This window comes from Hippichthys cyanospilos, chromosome 20, assembly GCF_059441005.1.
Source record: "Hippichthys cyanospilos isolate Australia breed blue-spotted pipefish chromosome 20, RoL_Hcya_1.0, whole genome shotgun sequence".
NCBI classification, from domain to species: Eukaryota; Metazoa; Chordata; class Actinopteri; order Syngnathiformes; family Syngnathidae; genus Hippichthys; species Hippichthys cyanospilos.
In genome coordinates this window covers 9,929,935-9,952,500 of record NC_142388.1, presented here as the reverse complement: position 1 = coordinate 9,952,500, position 22,566 = coordinate 9,929,935, and the positions used below count along the sequence as shown (strand labels likewise).

The following is a 22,566-nucleotide window of genomic DNA, read 5'->3' as shown; positions in this document are numbered from 1 at the left end:
TCGGGTGGCGCCAGCTGCTTTCTTCTTATAGCTGCAGGAGAGGTGTCTTCTCCTCACCCTTTCTTTCCAAACAACTCCAAGAGAAAATATCCATGTCTACTAGTATATATATATTTTGCAAAAAACAAATGTTGGATAACTCATGCGCAATTATTCTAAGAGCGTCCTCTTTGTGCACGCGGCAGGTTCTTCGGTGCTGTCGTCGCTCCTGTCCCTGGCCTGGGTGCTGGCGTCCTACCACAAGCTCCTGCGCGACTCTCGCGACGACAAGAAGAGCATGAGCTACCGCGGCGCCGTGGTGCACCTCGTGTGGCGCCTCTTCACCATTTCCTCCCGGGTGCTGTCCTTTGCCCTCTTTGCCTCCGTTTTCCACATCTACTTTGGCATTTTCGTGGTGCTCCACTGGTGCGCCATGGCCTTCTGGGTCATCCACGGCGGCACCGACTTCTGCATGTCCAAGTGGGAGGAGGTGCTGTTCAACATGGTGGTGGGCGTGGTCTACGTCTTCTGCTGGTTCAACGTGCAGGAGGGGCGCACCCGCTTCCGGATGGTGGCGTATTACAGCGTGGTTCTGCTGGAGAACGCCGTGCTGAGCGGGCTGTGGTACGCCTACCGGGACCCGGCCACCACCGACGCCTACGCCGCTTACGCCCTCTGCGGCGTCTTCCTGTGCTTCGCCTCGGGCGTGGCCTGCATGGTGCTCTACTACGGGGTCCTGCACCCCGTGGGCCCCCGCCTGAGGGTCCTGGCCAGCTCCTGCTGCGCCGAACTGCTGTGGGGGCTGCCCCTGCCCCCCGAGGCCGAGCCCATGGCGCCCACGCCGGGCCCGCGCGGCTCTCAGGCCACGCCCACGCGGGCCGAGTCCGAGCGGGCCGAGTCCGACGACGCCGCCGCCGACTCCTGCCTTCCCGTTTTCCAGGTGAGGTCCGCCGAGCCCGTGGACGCGTCCGGCCGGCCCGTCCCGCCCGAGGGCCCGCTCATCAAAATAGACATGCCCAGGAAACGCTACCCGGCCTGGGACGCGCATTTTGTGGACCGGCGTCTGCGCCGAACCATCAACGTGCTGCAGTTCGTGAGCCCCAACGCCGTGGGCATCAGGTACCGGGACGGCCCGCTCCTCTACGAACTCCTCCAGTACGAATCCTCCTTCTGAAGGGCGCTCTCTTTCACGCTCATCCCTCTTCCCATTTTTGGACATCTGACAGTCATGATTTATTTTTGGAGAAACAAACAAACAACAAAAAAATACAATTGAGAGAATATTACAAACCTCCAATATATGTAGAGAATTCCTCCGTGGCTGTGTGTATAGATACCATATTGAATGTTTGATTCTGAAATTCCTCTCATGCATTCTTCTGTCTTCTCCTGATGGACTCGCGTGAAGGGCACGGAGACCGGTGCGTAAGCCCCATGGGAGTGTTAGAGGGGGTAGGGGCGGGTCTTTTGCGCATCCCGACTTTTACTGCCATTCTTTCCGTAAATCGTGCAAACAAGGGTGTTGTTTACCAAAACCCTTTGGGGAAACAAGACATCGCTAACGCGAGCCGCTTCATGTCTATCCCGGCCACTGCTATTTCTGTTCCAAAATCCTCAATCGTAATCATATCATGTGTGGTGGTGGGGGAAGCACGCTGACCTTCAATCAGTTCCGCCCATTCATGAGTTTTTTTTTTTTCAATGCACACCGCCCTCCAGTGGAGGCAAAGAGGATGATAGCACAATTTATAGCACAAGATAAAGGGAAGAAAAAGCGCGATGTTGTTTTTCTCTGAGCCAGTTCCAATTTGGAGTCAAGGAGGCCGGTTACAGTTATTTAGGGCTGATACCTTTTTTCAATGAAAAAGGAAAATCCCGGCGTCAACATCAATAAGATTACAATCGCCAACTCATAATTGATTCAGTAGTAAATTACAATGAAATAATAGGTTTTCACAGAAAATAGAGTTCTCCGAAATGTTAACTTTCTCATAGCACTGAGCAATTAATTGAATTAATTTGATTCATTTGTCGTCTTAGAAATCGAAGATGTGAAAATTAGCTAAAAGTCTGCCGCACTTCTACCTAGTCCAGCAAGTTTGCCCAAGAAACATCCCGGGTTCAAAGAGTGTAGCAGTTGTTCCAACTTGTTTTTGGGGCTTTCATTTGAGCATCCAAGTCCAAATCCAAACAGACAATACAGGGGTTCCTCAGGACCAACAACCAAGACCACTCGAGCAGTTGACTCAGGGGTGTCTCAATGCAATTGTCACCCCTGGGAATGCTTACAGTGCCCCTGAAGTGCAAACCACACAAACAAAAAAACTAAGAAAACAAAAAAAGATATTCCCAAACAAAAACACCTTACAAGAGAGAAGCATACAAGAAAAAGATGCACACAATAAAAAGTAAGAAAAAAAGCATGGAAAAAAAGATGCAAACAACAAAATAGACTTACGCGATCAAAAAAGTTTTAATTTGTGCTATTTTTTATTGTTTGCTTCTTTTTTGTGTGCTTCTCTCTTGTAAGGTGTTTTCGTTCTTGTTTGAGACCTTTTTTGTTTGCTTAGTTTTTTTTGTCTGTGTGATTTGCACTTCAGGGCCACCGTAAATGTGCTTATACACTTCACCTTTGCTTTGCATGTTTCGCTTTGAGGAATATACATTATATTCGGGGCGGGGCTTCCTAGCATATATGATCCATCTTCAACCAAACCAGGTGCAACTACACTGTGAATTATGGCTTCTTTTTCAGAGTGGGAATAGATGAGCTTCAACATTTAGTCTCGTTGTGCTTCATGTTTTTTTTTCTTTTCCAAGTTCAATCAACTTGCTCGAAAATCTGACTTTTAACAACATTGACCCCATTGAACACATTTCTACAGTACAATCTTGGAACAAGGGATCCAAATACAGATTTGGATGGCTGGGACATATGGCTTACAAAAACAATCAAATGAGAATCTTGGTCACAGAACAAATTCAACTCTTAAGTCAAGGCACCACAGTGAGTTTTAGTTTTGGATGTGTTTTAATGACTTCAGTGATAAAGGGGATCCAAGAGCTAAGCAAACAATACACTGCAAGTTGATGCTTGATGAAACATTTTGCAGCTGCAACACTCAGCAAGAGCACTTCAACGTAAAACTCCTTCTGCTTCCTCGTTGTGCCTTCTAACTTTCGGGGTGCATCGGTCAGGCCGCGGCAGCCGCAAACTGCCGGGCCGCCTTCTTTACTTTGCCCATGTTCCGTCGCACTCTCACGTGGTTGTCACTCTAGGGGGTTAGGCTGCACTCCAAAAACGTTTGATCAAAAATAGCCTGAATTTGGGTCATGAGAAGACCAACTCGACTTTTGGGGTTGTATATTTGCATGTACAGGTAAACAGTAAACATATATATATATATATATATATATATATATATATATATATATATATATATATATATACATATATATATATGTAGTCTGGCCGTCAGGATAAAACAAAGAAGCATCTCCATCACCCCATCTCATTAGCGGGGCGTGGCGGATTAGCGTCGCATTCTGATGTCGTGGCTCTCCGATCCAGTAGATTTTAGTGCATTTTCAAACCGGTGCTGAACTAAGTGGTGCTAACACCGTGGACCGCCACGTTCACTTTCGGGGCTTTCCAAACTGCATAAAAAGCGAAACCGCCCACAGAAAAAAAAAGATGAGACGTAACGCTCAAAAGCGCCAGCACCTCAATCGACGCACAAAATCTACCGCAAAACTTTCTATGGTGCCATTTTTGTTCGCCACAGCTCGTCTTCACATGGTCTTACAGTAAACTTGTCAGCATCGCTTGTCTTTTCTTTCTTATTATCTGGGAAAATTAAAGATTTTGGAGCACAACTGCAGAAGGAAATCAAAAAAAAAAATCTATATATCTAGAACGTGATTGCTGTGTTGTAACTTCTGTCATCTATATGTCCTTTTATCCGTGTGTATCTATGACTTTCGTTATTATGGTAGATTTGGCTGTGACATTTTATCGGAACACGGATTTGATATTGCAACCGAGCAACTATGGGTGTCATGTCAATTGCTGCTAATTTACGAATTGTTATGGAAAATTTGTTGCTTTTCTTGATATTCCCTCAATTTCTAGGTTGTTAGCTTGTGGGTGTGTTACTAATATCCTCTGGATTGTATGATTTTGATGGATGCCGTATTACAAGAAAAAAGTTGGCAAAGGGTGAGGATTTCTTTGTGATGTTTAAATATAAAACATGAGAAAATAATGAATTGGGAAGAGGAGAATATAAATATGCGAGGCTGATGTCCAGTATTGTACCTTTTTGCCCTGTTTTGGGGAATTTTATGAATATAATTATGAATACCATGGTGCTAAAGTTCATTTCGTATGTTTTTTTGTTTTTAGAACAAATGACAACCATTATGCTGAAAATATAATGTTAAGCCTTACTGTAGATCCATATATGAGACTGTTTATCCCAGAAGAGAAAAAAAATAAATATAGTATTTGAAAGTGCAATATGTGTGTTCATACTTTCATGTCCCACAAATAAAAATCTGACCTCATTTGTGAATTTGATTCATTTTGTTTGACGGGTAAATTGCATAAATCTCGGAACTAGAACGACTTCCGGCTTCCTTTTCAATGAACCGTGAGAAATGAAGTCACTCAAGCCAGAGTGGGGCGTTCCCAACGTGGGACGGCGAGGTATTGATTTTATTGCGTTTTATGATTAAGGGTTTGCAAAAAAGAAAAAAAAAGTGTTCGCTTTCGACTATCGACAAAAATATATTGAGTACTGTCGCACTCGCTCACGCTGATTGGCGATGCGTTCATATGCGGCTCACATTGTAGGACGTCTCATTTATTAATGGAAAGAATAATTCAATGCACCAAACAGCAATGAATCGCATATTTCGTTTTCATCTAGTCTGTCGTGTCCCGGCTTTCGATTTTGAAAATATCCTCACTCTCCGAAATAATCTAACAGTGAGTTAACTTGTTTCATGAGAGTTTAGCTGCGTGTGGCTACTTTGACCAATGGGGGCGCTGTTCTGCCCTTTTAGCCGCATTTGACGCCCAAAATGGCGGCACGGTTGAAAAGTTTGGATTGTTTTCTTCTACTTAGTTTCCCGAGCATTCAGCGGGGCGTCTAGCTCAAAAGCCTCTCGTCGAATTTGAACTGGAATAATCGAATGTCGCCTCCCGTCTCAGGACTTTGTGACGGGTCCAAACATGAAAACGACGCTTTAGCCCCGTTACCCAAAATTTGGGCTGACTTCACCCATGCTAGGCTATTAAGCTAAGCTAACGTTGGAAGGAGTTGCCGAAAAAGCTTCGTTGTTTTGGTTATGTCGTGTCTCGCTTGGACGGAGGAGGAGGTGGCGAGCAGAACATGAAGGAGAGGAACTCGTCGCAGACATGGAGGAAGATGTAAAAAAAGTGAAAAAGGCAAGGCAACACTTTTAGAGGGGTTGTTTTTACAGCCGCCCACCCACTCATTTACCATTAGCTGGCTAGCATGCTAACCCACTTTAGCTCGTCAAACAAGTTTGACGCCCAAATGAAGCCGGTCAAGCAAAACTAGCAACCGTGACGTGCCCCTCTATGTACCTTGGGAATAACCTGTACTTGCATTAGGCGTTATATGTGTTTATTTTGCTGTGTTATGTCGCTTGACCATTTTCGTGACGTCACTGGTATTGCACTTCTCGTTTGCGCCGCTTGAGGGTGCTAATGAGTTATGCCAATTAGAAAGTGATGTCGAGTCTCATTGAGAGCAGTTAATCGCTAAAACTCACCCAATTACTTATTTTGCATCAAAGCCAAACAGTTTTACAATACAAAAGTGTGTCATTAGGCAGGGATGCGCGTCATTTTTTCAATGAGTTACTCGCATGAGTACCAGGACATGGTGTTTGATATGCACCCTATCTTTCATTTAAAACAATCTTCAAATTGTATGCTTTCGGTGTAATTTGTACTGGTGGAAGCAAGCTGGAAACTATTGATTCTAAGCATTTTTTTGTGCCTTGGAGGGTGTTTTGGGTAGTTTTTTTTTAACCTATTCTTACCATACTTTTATGTTTGGTTTTATAAGAGAGATTTTAAGATGATCCTGCTTTGGAATTAGAAGAAATTAGAATCAATTCTGTTTAAGAGAATACGTTCCTAAGATTCATTACACCCCAGGGTTGAGAGCAATGAGCACCTTGTTTGTTAGCAATATCTTCATTCTCGTGCCCTTTTCATATATATATATATATATATATATATATATATATATGTATATATATATATGTGTGTATAAAAAAAATTAAACATTTGTTCAGGCTTGTTTGTCATGGATGAAAGTAAGTAGGTACGCAAATGCATGCAGTGAAGCACGCAACTTTACGCATCAGTAATTTCTGTTGCCTATGTGTACTTTTGTACCGCTTATGTGCACCCCTGTGTCTGGGGCTGTTTCAGGTCCAAGAAACTGCTTGAAGTAACTGAGTGTTGGGCATGTTTAGTCAGGCCATAGACTTGTCTAATTACAGTAAAAAAAAAAAAAAAAAAGTGATTCGCTGCTATCTAGTGTCATGAAGAGGCAATTACAAACCTTTGAGCTTTGTGTTTTTGCACAAAACGCCTTGATGTGACATTCAATTCCAAGCTGTTTGAAAAATTATTACTCAGTTCTTCTAAAAGCGACATTTAACAATTCCGCAAACTTGATTTTGTTCCAAAATTTCCTGCCAGTACATCGTCTTAAATCGAAGAGCCATGAGCTCAAGTTTCTTTAGCAAACATGCAATATTAATGCACCCGTAGACTCTCACCGTTTAATAATGCAATGGTCATCAGCAGAGTTGTTTTGTGGAGTCTGCAGTCAACTTTGAGTGGCGGTTTCATCACAGGATACTGCGGCAGTCCACTTCCTCTTCTGGTGTCGTCGTATAGTCCCAAGGCCCTTCATTTTTCTGCTGTTGTTAACTCGCGTCTCGGCTTGAGACGATTTAATTTTGTGCTAGCATAGTGCGGGGCAACAGGTGATAAGCGTAAACAACAAAACAATCACGCAAGTCTGTTAGCATCCAGTTGCATGGAGTACGAGGTAGGCTCTTTCAATTCTGTTTAGAGATATGTGCAAATTCTTTCACAGTCAATATTTTCATATGTATATTTTTATATTTTTTATATATATATATATACACACACACACACACACTTTTTTTTTTTTTTTACCCCTCAGCCTGGTATTGTGTCACCCTTCAAGCGGGTCTTCCTGAAGGGCGAAAAGGGACGGGACAAGAAGGCACAGGAGAAGTCCACCGAACGCCGGGCACTCCACACGGTCTCTCTCTCGCAACCCGACCACCGCATCGACCCCGACATCCTGCTCAACGACTACATCGAGAAGGAAGTCAAAGTGAGGCGAAGTCCGACACAAAGAATGCTTTTCCCTCATGCGGAACTTTATTGACGTGGTTTGAAATGACAACATGGTGCTGTGTTCTTCCTAGTATTTGGGGCAGCTTACATCAGTGCCAGGGTACTTGAACCCATCGAGCAGGACAGAAGTCCTCCAGCTCATTGACAATGCAAGAGTAAGTCCTTTAAATTAGTGGCTTTCCATTTCAAATTTGCTAAAACCTGCAGAAACAAGGTGAGCATCTTGCATAGCTCAACATGCAGATACTGTAAAATCCAACACTGAGAGCAGTGGTTCTCAAACGGCTATGTGAAATTTCAGCACAATATCTGATTTAATCATTTGTTCTCTTTTTTATTTTTATTATTTACGAAATTTATGTGGACAGCAAAGTAAGAATTTCATTGTACGTAGAAACTTGTTTCTACACTGCGCACCGGACAATAAACCATTTGAATCTTGAATCTTAATGCAGAAGGAAGAGAACATTTCCTTCCAAATTAAGAGCAAATAAATGGGAACATGAGGCAACATTTTGACTTATGAGCCCTTGGTAAACATTGTATGCCTTTCTTTTGTTAAGTGTTGTGCACATATGAATTGTCATCATTGCCGCAGTTTTATGCACTCATACCCCATTTGAGAACGTTTGAGGGATACATATGAGGTTTGAGAACCGACTGCTGTCTGCAGAAGTCCCATCAGTTGGCAGGCCAGCTGACATCGGAGCAGGACGCCGTGGTGAGCTTGTCGGCGTACAATGTGAAGCTGGTGTGGCGTGATGGCGAGGACATCATCCTGAGGGTACCCATTCACGACATCGCCGCGGTCTCTTACATCCGGGACGACTCTTTGCACCTGGTCGTCATCAAGACTGGTACGAGAGAGAGCGCAACGCCCTGTTACGAGAGTGCAAGACAATTGAAAATAGCACATATGTTGAGTAATGGAAGCTATGTCTGCTTGTTCTCCTCAGCCCAGGATTCTGGAGGCTCTCCCTGTCCCAGCTCCTGCCCGGATCTTAACAAATCTCAGACGCTTAGCTCCTTGTCGGAGAGCGGGGCCGTGTTGGTGGAGGTCTGCTGTCTGCTGGTCCTTGCAGTTGACAACAAAGTATGTTGTGCTTCAATTCTTCCACTTTCATGTTGATCTTATTTCAAAGTCACCGTCTTGTGCTGGGTGGAACGAAGTAAATACAACTGTAATTGCTATAGAGCAATATTATTAAGAAAGTAGAATGGCAAATGAAAGAGTAAACACACAATGACTTTGAAGAAACAGCTTAACAAAAATGGCACTGAAAAGAAAATCATATTCCGCACATTTACAAGCTTTAATGCCGTTTTATGGCTGGTGCGACTTATAGTCCGGAAAATACGGTAAATCAATTGAAGTGCCATAGTGCTGAATTGTGTTCTGGGGGCGTCTTCGCATAGCACATGACGTCCATACTTGAAGGTAGCAAATGAAATCGAATGTGCTTTTGTGTGTCAGGCAGCCGCAGAAGAGCTGTGCCTTCTGCTCAGCCAAGTCTTCCAAATTGTTTACACCGAGTCCACCATCGACTTCTTGGACAGAGCCATCTTTGACGGGGCCACCACGCCCACAAGACACCTTTCCCTCTACAGCGGTAAGCATTAACAGTGGAATATCAGGAATGAAACGGGTCGTCTAATGACACGGTTCCTCAGATGACTCGTCAAGCAAAGTTGACATTAAGGAAGCCTTCGAAGGCGAGACCAGCCCATTGTAAGAGCTCACCTTCTCGTTTTTCTTCATGTCGTACATGAAAGACCCTCCCCAAAACATTTTTTTTTTTTTTACCCCTCTCCAAGTCCGTTCCAGGCATCGATGGAAGCAGACGGAAACAGCTCCCCGTCGGCTTCCGGCCCCGCCTCCCCTCAGGCCAAGACGGCCAGCGAAGGAGAGCTCAGCACCACTGCGGCCGAGCTTCTCCAGGACTACATGACCACGGTATACTCTCTCTACCGCACTCGCTCTTCACTACGCACGTGTGTGGAAGCACAAAAGTTCTGTACCAAAAATATTTAATTTATTATACCTATTTTTGCGGTTGAATCAGTTCCACAGCATTCCATGTTCTTCATTTGCTCTTAATTCTCTGGCGTCCAGCTACGCACAAAGCTGTCCTCCCAGGAGATCCAGCAGTTTGCCGCGCTGCTACACGAGTACCGCAACGGATCCTCCATCCACGAGTTTTGCATTAAGCTACGGCAGCTCTACGGAGACAGCAGGAAATTCCTTCTGCTTGGTAGGACTTTTTCTCATTTCTACTGAAAACATCAGTAGGTTTGGAAAGGCTTTTAAAAGCTACATGGTTTGGTATGAATAACCCACTTGTGCCAGGATTTTTGAAAAGCGCTAACATGCGATAATTGTTATCGCAGTCAAAATGACATCAACTGTTTGAAAAACATTTAGATGTATTGTTAAGCCGCTGGGAAACTAGTTCATTGTACACAGTTCGTAACTTCGACATTTCCAGCAGCAGCAACCTCATATTTAGGTCATTTTCATGTTTTTGTGTAGTAAACAAAGTATCAAGCCTGGCGGAACACCGTCAGTTACTCACAGGAACGTCAAGTAACATTTGTGACCCTTAGACAAAGGATAATGTAAAAATTCAAGGACCTAGTATAGAGCCTTGTGGAACGCTACTAGTATCTTTTCACGGCGGTTCTTACAGTGGCGTTTCTTTCCTACCGGTGGTGGCATAACACCTGCTATAGTACTAACCTATGCTAATGCAGTTGTAAAGTAGCATGTACATTCTTGAGATAGTTATTCAAGTAATATTAATTGCTAAAGTAGGGGAAAAGAAGAACAAAACCCTAGCTCCATTAATAATGACCAAAAAAACGGTCTCCATTTTGTGCGTCTGCAACGGCATATTTTAACGGCGTTCCGCGCCCGTCGCAGGCCTGCGTCCCTTCATCCCCGAGAAGGACAGCCAACACTTTGAGAACTTCTTGGAGACCATCGGCGTCAAGGACGGGCGCGGCATCATCACCGACAGCTTTGGCCGCTACCGGCGGGCGGCCAGCTCGGCCTCCGACTCCACCGCTAACGGCAACGGCGCGGCGGGAAGCCTGGACGGCGGCGCCTCCGACGAGGGCCCGGAGGAGGCGGGCCACACCTCGGAGGGCGACGAGTGGGACCGAATGATAAGCGACATTAGCAGCGACATCGAAGCGCTGGGCTGTAGCATGGACGGTGAAGGCGCCGCGCCCTAACGCCTCTGACTGAACCGATTGATCGCGCGGTCGCACTGAAGGTTAGTCCTCATATGAAGTCAATCAAATGCACTTACGCGACGCAGTCAACGGATTGTTATTTTTGTACTCACTTATAGGCAGTATCTGCCACCGCTGTCAGCGATGTAGCGACACGGCCATCCTCACATGACTGACGCTTTTATTAGGATTGTTTTGTACTGTTGCTGCCTTATTTTTATGTCTTGTTGTTTTCCCTTTCATAGCGTTTGCCCACGTATTGATTTAGAAACACCGCTCCGTTTTTGGAACGTAAATAGAAAATGAAAAACCGCATACCCAACATGCGAATTTTCAATTTACAGAGGACTAGTTTTCTCATTTTGCACTTGGGAAGAGAGTACAAACATTTGTCAGCGAGAACCCCTTTTCATTTTAGGAGGGTTTCCCAAACTGGGGCACGGGGTACCCAAAATGGCCACATTATCAACAAGCAGGGCCTTTTGGTTTCTGTGTGTAATCAATACGTGATGTGCATGTTATGGCAGTATTTGATTTATTCTTAATGTCAATTGGGGGGGGTTCCTGTTTGTTTGTTTTTCAAGAAGAATTCCCGAGTTCAAATGTTAGATTGTTTAGCCAGACCCCCCCCTCCCCAAATTGTGCCTTTCAAACTGTAGCACAGTTGCCCCACACACTTTGTGCAGATGTTTATTAAATACCACATCACTTTTCAAAAAGCTGCTGTGTTTTAAGGCAACTTGCACACTTTTCGCTTCTGTTTGACGGTGTTTGTTTTTACCTGTGCCTTGAACCCACCGTGATGGTTTTTGAGCCATCACATGCTCGGCCGGGCCCGAAACCTCACCCGGTGCGCCGTCAAAGCAAACTTTCCTAATTCCATCAAAGTTGACCGCTTGACCGGAGCACATTCCGCGCAGACGGACCCTCACGGGGTTTCTGCTCGGTTTCTTGAGCTCTTCTAATCTCTCAAACATTCAAAAGCGCGCTGCCCCTGCCCTCCGATCACGAAGATGAAAAAATTCCCACAACAAGTGTCTTAATCACACGCGATTTGCATGTGAGCACGCATCTTAATTGATGCTGAGCGAGCGTAATGAATTATTAACAACGCGGCGTGAAGTCCTTGAAAGCGTCCTAATTGGCCTCCCGTTAGGTTAATCCTTAATCCCATTTGTCTGCGCTGACGGGATTGTTCTGGCACTTTTATTTTACCGCGACTTTATTCAAATGATCACCCAGTCGGACCGGGTCGTTAAAAGAGGCTTTCGTGCCCTCGCGGGGCACCGCTGTCTCTTCGCGTTAGTCAGTTGCCCAGTTCTAAAGTACCAGAAGAAGAAATTCAGCAGCGATAACCAATTTTGATGAAGTGCTCATTATTTTCCGAAGCGAGGAGGACGAAAGAGCCGCTTTTGGCTCTCGAGCCCTGGCTTGCGCACCCCTCGGCTGTAGAGACGATTTGAAGTGATTTCTAAAAGTTCGGGGTGACTGATGGTTTCAAATTGTTGCTGCCAGTGCGATATCAAATTCAAACCGTGGTGTTCAAGTTACCTTTACACGCGGGAATTTTTTTCGTGGGGTGATTCAGAATCCCAGTGTGGGGCGGCATGCCCTGTCAGGGTTATACCTTATACGAACTGTGATGGGTTTTCATAAAATAATCGGGCTTCCGTCTCCGAAAATGAAAATCGAGATCTTGCCATATTCCAATTGTACACTTAATTGCCTTCAAAACGATATACAATACATGAAGGTAGCTCAAAATTCACTGTGAATGTTGCTCAATTGAAATCCCAAATTTTGAGAAAAAATTTTGGTACATTTATCCTTCAATGGTTGGCGTAGTCTAGTCGTCTTTTGTTTTCAAGCACTTGGATTATAATTTGAAGCTTTCGGCTGCTGGGAAATGGTAGTCGAGACCCTAAGGAAGTTGTTTATGTGTGAAATCCTCCAAAATTGTTATTCTCGCCAAGAACCCAAAACCAATCTCCGTGACATAAGCCTGCTTTTGGGAAAACGCATCACAAAGGTCAAGGGATCTTAAGAAAACTACTTGCATGTAAAATCACAGAGCCTAACGGTGGGCGTGGCCACCACTGGCCACCGTGTGGCTCTGCCTCTGGTTTTACAAAGCTACAAACGCATTCTTGCAGCATCGTTTTATTCGGTCTGGATCTATGAAAAAAAAATCCACGACCGGTGAAAAGGCCAAGGCTAGATGCCTATTGCGGAGCTAGCATAGCGAGAAGCGTCGCGCGTTGATGTTCATCTTGGTGACGCCGATGAGCCGCAGCGGCGCCGAGAGGCCCGGGCCCGGCGCCACGGGGCACTCGCACGGCAGCTCCGACAGCTGGTCGCGTTCCTCCAGGCCGTAGGTGGCGTCGTTGAGCATGCGGCGATGCAACTGGCACGCCTGCTCCACGCGCAGCTCGCTGATGTCGCCGCGCAGACCCACCAGCTGCCGGGCCAGGCGCTGGTCATGCGCGCGCATCTCGCCCTGAAAGGCAAAGCGGGCCTCGTTGCGGGAAAAGTCTTTGTGGTCATTGCGTGCTCGTGTGTTTTCGACGGGCCGCCTCCTCGCTTCTCTGAACGCCGTTGCCTATCGCGGAGACGACGTGGTGCCGCCGGGCTAACAAAGCGCCGGCTAATGCTTTGCTGCCCGAACGGGCAGCCATGAAAAAAACAAAAGTCACGGGATGAAATAGACACCATGAGCCCGATTGTTAGTAAGCGTGCTCCGGACGATGTGGAAATATTCAAAACTCGACAAGAGTTAACGTTTCGAGTGCACCATTAGATGGTAGTTCACGTCATCTTCTGATGTGCCAAGTCAGACCTAACCGCCGCAATCCCACAAATATATAGGACGCACCCTTCATTTTTGGGGGAAATTCTGCAATCGCAGTGTATAAGACGCACCCGCACATCTTGAAAGAATTCACTCGTTCATCCCCAAATTTTGACTGCCCGAACGGGTTGCCGTCCAAACAACGCGAGATCGAGTCGCTCAGGCAGATGTTTACATCACGTCCTAATAAAAAGAGGACATTTTGTAGTGACTTTTTCAGGGCTGGCATTGTTGCTGCCCAGATGGGTCGCCGTAAGCAAAGTTGAAGCCCCATCTCACCAGTTCTCTTCTGAGCCAGCCGAGAGCCTCGTCGACGTCCTGGAAGACCTTGGAGGCCCCCGACGGCAACCTGCAGCGGATCGCGTCCGAGTCCCCCCCTCCTCGGGCGTCCGGGCCGCCCGTTCTCGGGAAACTCTCCGCCTCCACCCTGGCTTTCCATTCCAGGTAAGAGGGTCTCCTGGTCTGCAGTCTCAGTTTCTCCGTCAAGGCCTTGAGGGCCAGGAGATGATCGGCCGAGGGCGAAGGCTGGTCTCGCTCGCGACCCGACCCCTCCTCGGACGCGACGGGACTGGAGCGGGAGGCTTCCATCCTGCTTTGCGCCACTTTCTGAAGACTTCCTCGACGTTTTGGAACCCTGGACGAGAGAGAGACAGAACGCCGCTAATATTTCCACGGGAAAGTGAAAATAATTATTAGGCTGGTGAGCGGATCGTCTTTCTCCAGTTTGCCGACGCCGCCGAAGGGGTCGTCCCGGATCGAATGACGCCGGCTCGGCGGTTTTGCGCCGATGTTGCCGTAGCGACCGCATTGGCGCTACAAGTACTAAGCGGTTCCTGACCTCAGACTTATCTCGCTTCAAATTGAACCTCGTTCACGCCGGACTTGTTCGCCGCCCCGACAACAAAGTGAAAACGGGATTGTAGTTACCTTGTCAGCAAATTCAATCACGTGCTGGCATAAAATTGCTAATCGTTTGTCAAAGCGGACCCGGGCCCGAAAGAAGCATCGTCGGGCCAGACCGACACTGAGATCGTTCCCTCTAATAATAGCCTTTCATTAAGGCGTTATTATGGGATGTTAAAACCTAACCGTCGCTCTTAGGAAAGTTTGACTCATGGTATTGCACCCACCCCTCAAAAAAACAACGTATTGGGTAAATATGCTCGTGAAAAGCAAATGAATCTACAACCGGTCTTCCATTTTTTTTTGGGTTGAAGGCTTGTAGACAACCAATCAATCACATTTGACAATTTTGAGTAGTCAATATATCAAACTCCTTCAATCCCAAAGACGTATTTTTACGTTCATTTAGCGCCAGTTATTTAGTTGTATTTTTTTCGATGGGTATAGATAATGAAGTATAATTATTTACTATACACATTTATCATTTGCTTTGGGTATTTTAGAACATGTATTTGATTCCGTACCTGAAGTAATCTATTAACGTACTTATGACCTAAAATCATCAATTTGATTAATGAATTAGTTTCATTCTTATCTAGTTATTACCTAAATGCAAAGTAATCACGTTAGTACTTTTTAATTATCCTCATTTTTTAATTCAAAAGCCATTTTAGAGCCTCCTTTGCAAAATACTCAAAATCATCCATTTACTTTAGCACTTCATTACTCAAATTGATTACTTTTGAACTTTAGCCAGTTGTTTATTTTATAGGCGTTTATAACTTACTGCCGGTTCTAAAGCTGTATAACTTTTAACATGACTAGAACATGCGAATTAAGAGGTGGTTTTTACCACGTGACTCACCTCGGTGAATTCCTCCTGCCTTTCAAAAGCACATATTCACAAAGTCGTCGTCTCGGCAGTGCTTCAAAACGTGATGTAAACCGAGCATACAAGGAAGCCCCAAAAAAAAAAAAAAAAAGCAAAGAGCCACTCGCTGCGTTTTGATGTACAGTACATATTTAATTCCCGCCCTCCGAGGCGCTGCGGCCACTTGCTCGGGGGCGGGGGCGGGGGCGGGGGGTTCGCTTGTTTTTCAGATGCTCGCTACTAGCGGAGTGGACAGTTGCCGGGATACGTTGTTGCCCGAAATGCGTTGTAAAACTATCGTTGCGTGGATACGGCAGCGTTTCCGCCATATTGGATGTGTAATCGGCTCCATTTCCATCACCCAAATTGAATACCGCTTATTCAACCATGTCACGCTCGGTAATATATTCGGGGAACGTGTATAAACATTTTGAAAATGTTACAAATATTTTTGCTCTGCTGCTGCGTCATTGAAGCCTTGAGAAATAAACATTTGTAACCATCAGATAAAACAATAAGTTTATTATAGTTTCAAGGAATTTTGATGGGATTTAGAAAACGTGATGGGAAGTTTTTAATGTGTGTGAAAGGCTTGAAATTATTTTTTCTTGAAGTCTTGCAGGTCGTTTTACTTTAAAAATAAATAATTTTATTTAAAAATAAAAATAAATAGAGTATTCATGGTTTAGTACAGGGATGTCAAACCCATTTTAATCGTGTTTCTGTCGGAGGGTCATTACTTATTTTTTTTACCTCGTTTTGAAATACAAGGCCTGTAAAAACTGTTCAAAGGGAGATTGGTAAAAAAAAAACAAGTTTCCTTAAAAAAGACTTGCAAACTTGCTATTTTAGTCAGAACCTTGTAGTCATATTTTTGTGGTCGCATTTGGGCCCCAGGCCTTGGGTTTGACACCTGTGGTTTAGTGTTTTTAGAAAAAAAAAATCCCTAAACTACACTTAATTCCAGGAAAAGTGTACCTAATGCCAAGCCCAATTAGATATCACTCACAAAAGTTGACGCCATTTTTGAAAATTTGCATATTTAATCCCGTACTAGGAGTACATAGGCCACAATAACCTCACGCCCCCAGGGAAAAAAAATGAAAAGCAAGGAGATCTGAAACACCAAGTAAAATAAATTAAGCGAAAATTATCGCTAGGAAAAGCCAAACCGACTAAAGCGAAAGCAAAGCGAGGCGCTACAAGGTGAGCTCCTCGATGTCGTCGTCGAAGGAGGGGATGACGCGCACGGCCGGCCGGCTGTCCACCACGTGGCGGGCGCCGACGGAGCGGCCCGCCGCCCGGGAGCCTCCCCGCGGCCCGCCCGTCACCTCGTCCAGCAGCTCGGCGGCCGCCCGGGCGTCGCCCGGGGGCGCGGCCAGGGAGCCGAAGAGCTGCCGCATCAGCGCCGACTTCTTGCTCTTCTCCTGGGCCCCGCCCCCTTTGAGGCTGAAGACGCCGATGGCTTCCAGCGCGTGCTCGCCGTCCTCCCGGGCGCGGTTCCCCAGCGAGGGCGCGTAGCTCCCGAAGACCAGCTCGTCGTCCGACTTGAGCGAGCGCAGGCTTCGGCGCCGGCCCGGCGACGTCTCGCCGTTGGACTCGGGCGAGTCGGCGAAGACGGGGTTGCGCGCCGCCTCGTTGTGGAGGTCGATTTCGCGCATCTTGGCCAGCAGCTGGTCTTTCCGGCGCCGCGCCTCGCCGGCGTCCGCCGCGTCGTGGGGCTTCCGCCGCCGCTCCGCTTCGTCTTGGGCCTGGATCGGCTCGGGCGCGCTGCTCAGGAAGCCGCCTAGTTCTTCCTCCTCCTTTTCTTTGGCCCGGTCTGCGGGAGACCACCCCCGAAAAGGAAGACCGACATTTTACACGCCGCGACAGTTCCGCCCCAACTTACGAGAGCCCCGACCAAAGTTTTTTTTCAAGGTAAGAGCCACCGTTTGTTGGCTAAAAATGTAGCCTTTTTTTCCTTAATGTCATGGTTGTGGCCCACCAACAGATTTGATCCGGTGAAATAACGTATAAAAATGAGCTGATTTTTTTTTTTTCAAAAAATGAAAAACTTGATTGGTAGTAATGCTGATGACTTAATAAGATAAAACTGGAAAAACTGGAGTAATAACGGTGTGGTGGCATTTCTCTTACCATATGAGAATATGGCGGCCTTATTTTGAAGGCTGTTGTGTTGCCATTGGTCCCGCGCGGGTTCTCTCAGGTCCTGCTTGCTCTGCCGCTGCTCCAGCTTTGCTTTAGGCCCGCCGTCCACGCCGTCCGCTTGCTAACCATGTAAAAAAAGAAAAATCAAAGTTTGCGGATCCCTCCACGTCCACCGCGGATGGTGCTGTTCTAATAGGCTTTCGGGGCGTCTCACCTTAAGCGAGAGGTACCCGTCGGGGGCCGGGTCGCTGCAGTCCACCAAGGAGGCCGGGGGAGGCGAGGGGAAGTCGGGGCTGCCGACGTCGCCTCGCTCCTGCGTCTGCACGGCCTTGGAGTGCCACCTGCTGGTCACTTTTGGAAACGGCGCAGCAGTTGAACCGGGCCCGACTTTGTAAAAGACGGCCGGCGGGGTCTGGCCTCACCTTTGTATTTGGCCTCGTCGTCGCCCGCTTTCCTCGGCGAGGCTTTCGCCACGCGGTGGGCATATATATTGCGGATCTCCAGTTCCCGTTCTTTTTCCTGGGGAGAAACAGAGGAGTCCCCACTCAACTTTAGCAATAAGTCACTACATCGGGGGTGTCAAATTTGAAGCTTATTTATAGAACTTTCAAACAACAGTCTAAAATAAAACACGTACATTACCATTCATCAAAAAATATTATCATTACTATTCACGAGAAAACATTTCATCAAAAATTTTCGGCTCGTTTTATGTTTTCCGCAAAATTCTCTTGCGGGCCGGATTATACCCATTTATGAGCCGGAACCGCCCCACGGGCTGTATGTTTGACATCCCATGCGCTATATAATTAATTTGCTCTTCATTTGAAAACCTAATAATGTACTATTCCTAGCACAGCATTAAAAAAAAACATGAAATTAAATTTGCTCTGGCATATAGCCCCTCTCGGCTAGTGGTGTCCAAAATAAGGCTCGGGGGCCATTTGCGGCCTATCACCCACTTTAGCAGAAAGCTTTTCCCTCGCAGTTTCTCAGATGAACTTCCTTGACCGGATATAGCGTGTTTAAAAGCGGCCCTCGCATTTCCCTGTATGCGTCCCGCCCCCACTGGTGTGCGTTTGCGTGTGGGCACCCTGAGTTGCTTGGCCAGTTGCTCCAGCTCCTTGTGCAGACTTTTGATCTCTTCCTGCGCGCTGAGCGTCTTCTTCCTCTCGGCCGCCAGTTGCCTCTGGTGGCTGCCGTTGCACAGCTCCATGTTCCTCTCCAGCTCCTAAGCACAAATTGAGCGAGCTAACAACCGCTTTTTCTTCTTTCTTTTTATGGATAGAAAACCGTTCAGTCTATTTGTGCCAGTAAATTTTGAAACATTTGAAACAGACTTATCGTGGCCTGCACATTTCACGCTGAAAACTAACTTAACAGGTGGAAAATTTAAATAAAATCTGGGAAATTGAGAATTGCAATTATTGTTTATTTTTTCAAATGTTGAAATAATACACTAAAAATTTATTCCAGCTGTTGAAATCCTTGAGAACCTTGAAATGTTGCATCCTGCCTGTATGATACTGCCCTCCGGTGGATGAAGCATGCGCAACAGATGGAGCAGCCCAATGCTCATTCCATTCTTGCCACTTAAGATGGCAAAATGTGGGTTGTTGGCGCGCACCTTGATTTTGAGGTCGGCCTCGCGGGCGCGGGCCCGCTCCTGCTCCAGCTTGCAGCTGAGCTCCTCGCGGGCGCCCAGCTCGCGCTGCTCCACCAGCTTCTTCATGCGGCCCACCGTGGCGTGGCTCCTCAGCAGCTGCTCCTCCTTCTCTTTGAGCCGGCGCTCGGTGGCCCGCTCGCGCTCGCGCGCCCGCCGCAGCCGCTCGCGCAGCACGTGCGTCTCGTTGGCGTGGCACGACAGCATCTGCGAGATCTTGCTCTCCGCGTCCGTGTAGTTCTGCAGGGCCTTCTCCTGACGCGTCTGAAGCTGCCGCCACGACGCACGCGCAAAAAAAAAAGCTGTTCACCCACATAGATGCGATTCGTTAGCCTGCCTATGGCGTTTCCCATGATATGTTAAGCTCATGGACTTGGGAAAAAACTCTGATAATTTGTTAGCCTCTCTGTGGCATTATGTTACCATTAAGTTCTAGGAAGCAAAGTACCGAACGTTGACATAGTCTCTGTTTTTTTCCAGTCTCCTGCAACTTCAATCCCCCTTTGCGTTAGCTCTCAGATCAAAAAAAAAAAACCCTGATAGCTGCTATTTGTTCGCCTGTTTCTCGTGACGTTAGCATTAACCCCGTGGACTTGGAAGCAAAGTACTAAATATATGTTAGCATTAAACTAGACTTACACAAAAGCAAAGTAGCGAATATTGAAATAGTCTTGGAATGTGACTGATTTTCATAATTGGGCGCGTACCTGCTTGAGAATGCGATTCTCCTTCTGCAGCTCGGCAATGCGCAGCTGCAGCTCGCCGTGCACGTTGCGCAACTCGTTGATTTTCAGCAGTCGCCCCGACAGCATTTGCCTGGTCAGGGGGTCCAACTCTTTCGAGGGGAGCGACTCCTTGCTGTGCGAGCGCGCCGCACGGCTGCGCATCGAGCGCGGCGGCCGGGCCCGCACGCGCTTTTCCGTGCCTGACGCCACACAATTGAAACATATAAACAGCCTTTGTTAAATGTTATCGATACTTGCAATGTTAACCGATACCACACGGAGTGGATGTTTCACAAGGACGTTGGATCGAAATATATACCGGTGAGCCTTTCTTTCAAATGATCTGCTACTGTTTTTTGTTGAAAAAGTCTAAAATTGGTAAAAAAAAATAATCCAACGCGAAAAAATGAAAGTACAAGAATCTACTCTGGAGTAAACATTGGGCCAACCTGTGTTGTAGGGCGAGCTGGTGGAAATGCAGTTGTTACGCGCGGGCGGCACGGGCGACAGCGCCTGATCCCGCACGTAAGGCGAGAGCGAGCGCTCCGATTCGTTGTCGTAGTCGTCCGAGTAAGACGCGCCCTTGCTGGGGCGCCCCTCCCCGTCCGACGCCTGGTCCGGCTCGGGGTCGCCCGCCTTGTCCCGGTACTTGTTGTAGCGGCGGATCCCGCTGTCGTCCCAGTCATCGTCTGAGACATCACACCTGGACTCCATTTTGGGTCGGAGGGTCACCACGCCACGCTGTCCTGAAAGGGATTGGAAGACAAGAGTCAGAAAATCAATTCATTCAATAATAGCGGCTCTCGAGGACTGGATTTGGACACCCCCGATTTACTGACAATGTATAGTCTGGGGGGGGGTGGCCATGTATATTGCGGCTTTTCTTTTTTTTAGCTTCCATGGAGACCATAGCTGTCAAACTCCAGTCCTCGATGGCCGGTATCCTGCATGTTTTCAGGTTTTTGCACCTGATTCAAATGATTAGCTTATTAGCAAGCTCAGCAGGAGCTTGGAAATGATACCAATCATTTGAATCGGGTTTGTCTGAGCGACACGGTTAAAAAACATGCAACATACCTGCCCTCGAGGACTGGAGTTTGACACCTGTGATGTCGAGTAAAACCTTGTCGTGAAAAAAAAAAATGTTTCTGGTTCCTTTCTTGGTCATTGCGTTCATAGTTCCTTTGACTGCGCCTCACAGGTGTCACACTCCGGTCCCCGAGGGACGGTATCCTGCATCTTTTCAATGTTTCTCTCCCAAACACACCTAACTCAAACTATTAAAACCATTTTCAAGCCCCCGGTTTCTGGTGGATCAATCATTTGAATCGGGTGAGCGAAAGAGAAAAAAATCAAAATCAGGCGGAATACCAGCTCTCAAGGACTGGAGTTTGACACGCGTGCTCTATTAGAAGTCCCAATTTAACTCAAAACTTCATTGAGGCGTGCTAAACATCTTGACCAAGCACACTTAGCTTTTTTTTTTAATAACCGTGTGAGCAAGCTCGCCTTCCTCTCGCCTCCTCAAATGGATCTAATGTGATTGATGAGAAAATGAGTGAAATCCTAAACGCGAATACAGAATGCGAAATCAACTCTGACAGATGGACGCGTTTCCACGGCAACGTAACGCCAGAATCCTGCTCGCGAATCAATGCACCTAACCTACCTTGTTGATTTGCGTCCAAAAATTCCTTCCGAGCGTAATATGTTGCTTAGCTCGTCACTATGGAGTAAGAAACAGCAAATGCCCCGTGTTTGACAGGATTAAGCTAAAACCCTCCTTGCCACCGTCTGTTCTTGTCAGGCGGTATTGTTGTCAACCCCGACAAGAACAAATGGGCCCTAAGTACCGATTAGAACACGTAAAATAATAATTAATGTGTTTTTGAACGATTGTTTTGGTAGGGAAGCTAACGGCTAGCTAATCGGGCTCCATCGTTACAACAACAACAAAACAAAGCAACAGGTGAAGCGTCTTACCGTTAGGTGTCGTCTGTCACCGGCACGGCCATGAATCCTCACAAAATATTTTTTTTTCTCATCGCAACTATGACATATTTAGTGGGTCTTCTCAAGAGTGGATAGCTCCTCGCGCTATCTTTGAGTTGAAAAAAGAAAAAGAAAACAGAAAAAAGGGAAAAACGTTTTGGCTAAGCTAGCACAGCTAACGTGCAAAGAAAGCCTGCACGAAAGTTTCCGCGGTTTTTCTATTCATCAAAATTCAACACGACCGTCTTGTGAGCGTCTTCTGTGTAGATGTTGAGAAGATTATGGGTCGAAATGGAGAGAGGGAGGACGGAGAACGAGAAGGACGTCCATCGGTGGCTGCTGTTGCATGGAAACCGCTTATATGACGTCACCTGCTCGTCTTGCATTGCATGATGTCTCATGTGTTCGGCTGGGATGCGGTCATCTTTTCGCGCAATAAAACTATGAATAGACTGGGTCTAAGGAGCATATATTAAAAAAAATAATCGAGAGGAGAAAAAATATTACCTGGGAATCGAACCCGAGTCTCCCACGTGGGAGGCGAGAATCATAACATTCGACCACTAATGCTTGGGGAAGGGAAAAAAAGGCATGTGACGTCAGCAACCTATAGTTTTTATCTATAGTTAATCAATTTATGTTACTCACTTACAGTGTCACAGTAAAGACAAAAATATATAAAAGAAAGACGTATATTTTGACACCACTGCTTGAAAAGGTTCCACCTGCGAGTGAGGTTTACATCAAAGTAATTGGAGCAGTGGA

General features: G+C 46.5%; 4 protein-coding genes across 6 annotated transcripts in view; 2 read left to right on the top strand and 2 right to left on the bottom strand.

Moving 5' to 3' along the window:
- The window catches only part of xkr6b (XK related 6b), a 27,846-nt gene extending 23,301 nt beyond the window's left edge, over positions 1 to 4,545 (top strand). Inside the window, exon 3 of the mRNA XM_088403447.1 lies at positions 186 to 4,545. Within this exon, the coding sequence (XP_088259573.1) occupies positions 186 to 1,153 (968 nt within the window). The 3' untranslated portion in view covers positions 1,154 to 4,545. The remainder of the gene's footprint in view (positions 1 to 185) is intronic.
- Positions 4,546 to 5,052: 507 nt separating this feature from the next.
- Positions 5,053 to 11,380, top strand: ccm2 (CCM2 scaffold protein). Of its 3 annotated transcripts, XM_088403819.1 has the most exons (11): positions 5,053 to 5,431; positions 7,218 to 7,394; positions 7,489 to 7,572; positions 8,091 to 8,274; positions 8,374 to 8,510; positions 8,892 to 9,027; positions 9,089 to 9,146; positions 9,233 to 9,371; positions 9,531 to 9,669; positions 10,338 to 10,692; positions 10,771 to 11,380. In XM_088403819.1, exons 1-10 carry the CDS (start codon positions 5,402 to 5,404, stop codon positions 10,649 to 10,651), a joined length of 1,398 nt encoding a protein of 465 aa, XP_088259945.1. In that variant the 5' UTR covers positions 5,053 to 5,401; the 3' UTR covers positions 10,652 to 10,692; positions 10,771 to 11,380. The 3 variants fall into 3 exon arrangements, with proteins under 3 accessions (XP_088259945.1, XP_088259944.1, XP_088259946.1); XM_088403818.1 differs by having other exon boundaries at positions 10,338 to 11,379; XM_088403820.1 differs by having other exon boundaries at positions 5,053 to 7,079; positions 10,338 to 11,379.
- Positions 11,381 to 12,795: 1,415 nt separating this feature from the next.
- Positions 12,796 to 15,457, bottom strand: fam167ab (family with sequence similarity 167 member Ab). The gene is made up of 3 exons (XM_088403821.1): positions 15,268 to 15,457; positions 13,779 to 14,133; positions 12,796 to 13,148 (listed from the first exon to the last, which is right to left on the bottom strand). The coding sequence occupies exons 2-3, from the start codon at positions 14,085 to 14,087 to the stop codon at positions 12,885 to 12,887; spliced, it is 573 nt and encodes a 190-aa protein (XP_088259947.1). The 5' UTR covers positions 14,088 to 14,133; positions 15,268 to 15,457; the 3' UTR covers positions 12,796 to 12,884.
- Positions 15,458 to 16,291: 834 nt separating this feature from the next.
- lca5 (lebercilin LCA5) lies at positions 16,292 to 22,497 on the bottom strand. The gene is made up of 9 exons (XM_088402725.1): positions 21,793 to 22,497; positions 20,259 to 20,555; positions 19,792 to 20,009; positions 19,049 to 19,354; positions 18,515 to 18,652; positions 17,844 to 17,940; positions 17,636 to 17,772; positions 17,410 to 17,542; positions 16,292 to 17,092 (listed from the first exon to the last, which is right to left on the bottom strand). Exons 2-9 carry the CDS (start codon positions 20,521 to 20,523, stop codon positions 16,473 to 16,475), a joined length of 1,914 nt encoding a protein of 637 aa, XP_088258851.1. The 5' UTR covers positions 20,524 to 20,555; positions 21,793 to 22,497; the 3' UTR covers positions 16,292 to 16,472.
- Positions 22,498 to 22,566: the final 69 nt, after the last annotated feature.

Coding starts and splice junctions, on each gene's coding strand:
- ccm2 (XM_088403819.1), top strand. CDS start 5,402: ATGGAGGAAGATGTAAAAAAAGTGAAAAAG. Junction 5,432..7,217: donor ATGTAAAAAAAGTGAAAAAG/GCAAGGCAACAC, acceptor TTTACCCCTCAG/CCTGGTATTGTGTCACCCTT. Junction 7,395..7,488: donor ACATCGAGAAGGAAGTCAAA/GTGAGGCGAAGT, acceptor TGTTCTTCCTAG/TATTTGGGGCAGCTTACATC.
- fam167ab (XM_088403821.1), bottom strand. CDS start 14,087: ATGGAAGCCTCCCGCTCCAGTCCCGTCGCGTCCGAGGAGGGGTCGGGT. Junction 13,149..13,778: donor GCTGGCTCAGAAGAGAACTG/GTGAGATGGGGC, acceptor TTTGCCTTTCAG/GGCGAGATGCGCGCGCATGA.
- lca5 (XM_088402725.1), bottom strand. CDS start 20,523: ATGGAGTCCAGGTGTGATGTCTCAGACGATGACTGGGACGACAGCGGG. Junction 19,355..19,791: donor AGAATCGCATTCTCAAGCAG/GTACGCGCCCAA, acceptor TCGTGGCGGCAG/CTTCAGACGCGTCAGGAGAA. Junction 17,773..17,843: donor CGACGAGGCCAAATACAAAG/GTGAGGCCAGAC, acceptor CGTTTCCAAAAG/TGACCAGCAGGTGGCACTCC.